At 36.4% G+C, this 4,603-nt stretch overlaps 1 protein-coding gene across 1 annotated transcript in view; it reads left to right on the top strand.

Annotated features, from left to right (window-relative positions):
* Positions 1 to 2,973: 2,973 nt before the first annotated feature.
* SLC17A7 (solute carrier family 17 member 7) overlaps positions 2,974 to 4,603 on the top strand; it is a 134,833-nt gene continuing 133,203 nt past the window's right edge. Inside the window, exon 1 of the mRNA XM_077259644.1 lies at positions 2,974 to 4,428. Coding sequence (XP_077115759.1) covers positions 4,367 to 4,428 — 62 coding nt within the window. The 5' untranslated portion in view covers positions 2,974 to 4,366. The remainder of the gene's footprint in view (positions 4,429 to 4,603) is intronic.

Raw genomic sequence — 4,603 nt, 5'->3', positions numbered from 1 at the left:
CTTATATCTCTATTTGGTGATCATAAACCCCTGTGGGTACCTATACCTATATATTTCCAATTTAGTCTAAGATATAAAGAGTCCGAGGCAGGGACTGATGTGATTATGACTACGCAGCTCTGTGAAATAAGAAAAAAAATCAAATTATTGCCACTTTCAGTCAGATTTGTAACATGCAATACCACTTTTCACCACTCTATGGGGAATTTTTTCCATAGACATATGTACAACAGCGCCCCCAACTCTGATTTAACTATGATTTGACAGTTAAAAATATAAATAACCATCATCTATATTGACCTCCAATTAACACTTATAAATATATGGGTGTACATGTGGTATGCTCCACTATATGTGGTTTTACAGGGGTAATCTCTTTTTAAAGCTTTACTATTGATCGAGAATATGTGCCTATTGAAGCATAGACCTGTAGTCAGAGCCGGACTGGCCATCTGGCAATTCTGGCAAGTGCCAGGTGGGCTGGTCCAGTCATGGGTCGCATTGTCTGCTATTCTGTTAACAGTATAAAGGTGCAGTTGAGACAGAGCATCGGGGGGGGGACAACATGGGCCTATGTGCTGTATATTGCCAGGGCTGAATTTCACTCCCAGTCCGTTCCTGCCTATACTGACTCCATGTGCCACTCTAGAGCTCCTTGTACCCATTTTCGACATGTGCATGAGTCCTAATGTTGCTTACATAGTAAAGCAATATGTAAAAAGTAAGTTGTGTGCAGCCCATGGATGTCCATGAATCACGGCCCAGCATATGCTTCCTTCCTTTCCTTTCCTCTGGATTTAACACATTCTAAGATGAGGGGTATGAATACGCCAGCTGTGAAAAAAAAGATGATTTTGTGATATTATGTTGGGAGATGTTTATACTACAGGGTGGGCCATTTATATGGATATGCCTGGATGGACCATTTATAAAGTTGGATCCAAAATGGCCGACTTCAAAATGGCCGCCATGGTCACCACCCATCTTGAATGTATATGTATCTATCATGTGGCCGCCTAGTGGTTGGGATATGAATTGCAGCCTGAAAAAGTTTGTTGGCATGTCATAATAATGTACTGAATTAGCATTGCGATGAACTGAAAATTTGTGACATGATCATGGTAGACGAATTTGTACTAGATATAGTCTGGCGTATAAGATAAAGCGTATTAAATGTCAGCCAATGTAGGAGCAGGTTCACACTGCGCCTCCAAATCATGAAAGAATGGGTTTTCCATTATTTGCTGCAGCATTTTTGGAAAGGTCGATCATTTTTCCTATCACTTTATTATCTTTCTTATATCTTTAGTGTCAAAGCATTTAGTTACAAAAAAAACCCACACATCTTGAAAAATGCATCAAATTAATATGAAATAAGGAAGGATGCAATGGAAAATTGTAGCAAAAAAAGCAAAAAAATTCACACTTTTTTTTCACGCTTTTATTACATTTCTGGCTGTGGTTTCTTAGAACATATAGATCTTACTTAATTTGTCAATTAACTTTGTTATGATATTAGCTAAACTTATGATGCACGAATTGTGGGAAATCTTATAAGTCTGTTTAATCTTCTCTATAAGGAATAAATAAAGATAAAACAAATTAAAAATAAGTTTTAAATTCATTTATTTCTGCATTTTCATTACACAAGTCGCTCCTTGATATCCTACCTAGAATTGCTTCCATTAAAAAGCACGATCACATTACCGCATATAAAAATATAAACATGACTGTTATATTTTTCAGCAAATAACTTAATAGGAAAATAAATAAGGTTCTTTTTCTAATTCTTAAAATATCTAATTTTTGCAACATCTGCAAGCTGTAGCTACTAAGCTGCAGATTGGGGCAATCCGATCTTAGATTTTTTTTTAAGTAAAATGAGTTGAAATATATACATTATATACATAAACATTGTCATCTAAAGTATGCAACATGGTTATGAAAATATTCACTAATTTGTTGCAACCAGACTGATTGATGTCCTAGTAATGGATCATCATACTGTTCTGTTGGTCATGATAATGGGCGCACTGACCTATGTATGTGTGTGTGTGTGTGTATATATATATATATATATATATATATATATATATATATATTTATATTTATATACAGTATATATGAATTTATTTATTTAGATATGTATTTCTGCTTTATTAAAGCCAGTATATATATGTGTATACATATTATTTATATATATATATATATATATATTGCATTTATTTATATATATATATATATATATATATTGCTATTTTATTAAAACCAGTATGTGTATATATATATATATATATATATATATATATATATATATATATATATATACATGTATATATATATATATATGTATATATATATATATATATATATATATTAATTTGAGCACATAAGTATATGCATTTATATGTAGCCTGTGTATATATTTATATATTATTCTGAGCAAAATGGCACAATATCTGAGTTGAAAAACATACTTCCTTTATTCTTTTCTTTCTTTTTTTCTTATTGATACTGATATCCAACCCCTTTTGCATTTATTATAGCTAGTGAGATAAACTATAAATTCTTACTATTAGGACATGATTTAGTTTATAAATATTCATATGAATAAATTACAATTATTGGAATTCTGTTCTAAAAAATGGAACTATACTAGAATAGAAAACAATATGACACCACTAAAAGAATAAAATCCAAGTCCAATTCAGTTTTTACTGAAAGAGTTAAGCAAAATCCATTGAAGTGCTAATGTAAATTCCTGAACTATACAACACCCTCCCCTACTAAACAAGCCAACCTGCGCCCATCCCCCTTCCTAAGTACCTTTGCAGATTATCATAAGCAATGTCTCCTGCTTATAACTCCCCCACCCTCCCATCTCTCCTCATCCCCCCTCCCTCAGTAGAACTCAGCTGGGACTAACAGGAAAACGTCTAATCCACCCCCAAATATAGCAATTTGAGTGGAGTTGTCTATGGTGCTGAAGACTGGGAGGAAGAGGTGGGGGGTGAGGAGTCTGCAGCTGAGTAAGGAACTCATCTTCTTTACACCTTGCTCTTCTAAGCCTGTGATAAGGATTTAAAAAAGCAATGACATGAATGAAGAAGAAAGAAGTTAAGGCTTGTGGATCTGGCTATCCTGACTAGCTAATTGAAACTGACCCCCCATGCTGCAAAATCGCTGCTGTCAATGATGCTCCAGCTCCTATATTACCTGATCAGATAAGAACTGCTGTTTTTGGTGCCCGAGCAAGAAGAATCTGCTATCCATGGTCTTGAATACCAAATTACAGCGACACTGCAGTTCATGGTCTTGAATACTTATCTACAATGTCTCTGCTGTCCATGCGCTAGAATCCGACTACAGCGCTAGTGCCGCCTATAGACCTGAATTCCAGACTACAAAGTCACTGCTGTACAGGGTCCTGAAATCCACTACACAGTCGCTGCTATGACCTTGAATTCCTGACTTCGAAGTCTTTTTGTCCATGGTCCTCAACTCCCGACTACAAAGTCACTGCTGTCGAATGGTCCTGAACTCCCGACTACAAAATCACTGCTGTCCAAGGACCTTAACTACCGACCACAAAGTTACTGCAGTACATGGTCTTGAATTCCTAATTTTAAAGCCATTGTCTACAAATTCTGACTACAGTCGCTGCTGTCTATGGTCCCGAAATCCCGACTACAAATAAACTGCTGCCTATATTCCTAAAATCACTTTCATCAATGGTCCTGAATATCTGACTACAACATCGATGCTGTCTACGGTCGGAAATATCTGACTACAACGTCAATGCTGTCCATGGTCCTGAATAATTAACTATATGACCACCGGGGTCCTGAATTCCTGACAACAAAGTCCTCGCTGTCCTTGGGACTGAATGATTACATTGTCACTGCTGTCCATGGTGCTGAAATGAGATTCAAGACTGCCTGTGATCCTCAACTACATGGAGCCTGATGGTTACACTGCAGAAGAGCCCTGACTACTGCTAGGAGCATCTCAACACAGCTCTGACTCCAGTGCTTTTCTCCACTCTCGTTCATGGCCATCCCACGCAAGAAAGCAGGATATTTATTGGATATTATGCAGCATAGCACAGCCTGAGCTCCACTGCTATCACTCCTATGGCTCTGCTCATTCCTACATAAGCCGATGCCTACTTATGTCTGTCTCTTACAAGGCCAAGCCATAGACATTCTTTTTTTATTTTAATTGAATGCTCCATGTATCCGGATTAAGGGGGAAAAAAAGTCATAATAATCAAATCAACGACTATTTCTTTTGACCTTAAAATTCGTAATGAGAACTTTTTCTTGAAAGCACAGATTTAATAACTGGACTTATTAAAAGGATCGGGATGGAGTTTAGAAAGGAGGAATTTAAGAAGCTGGCGGGTAATACCCTGGGACAACTGCACAGGTATCTATTGAATTGCTCCAATTTATTACTGATATTATATATATTTATATAACACATCTTAATGTGGCTTTAAAGGGCATCTGCAATATCTTCCCTTGCATCTTAACGACTTCAGCTCTGCTACATCTCAGGATAGAGACATGCATGGTCTGCAGCTTTGTATCCACACATAATA

The sequence above is a fragment of the Ranitomeya variabilis genome, chromosome 4, assembly GCF_051348905.1.
Source record: "Ranitomeya variabilis isolate aRanVar5 chromosome 4, aRanVar5.hap1, whole genome shotgun sequence".
NCBI lineage: Eukaryota > Metazoa > Chordata > Amphibia > Anura > Dendrobatidae > Ranitomeya > Ranitomeya variabilis.
Note: the sequence above shows the minus strand (reverse complement) of the source record. Positions and strands in the feature narration are given on the sequence as shown.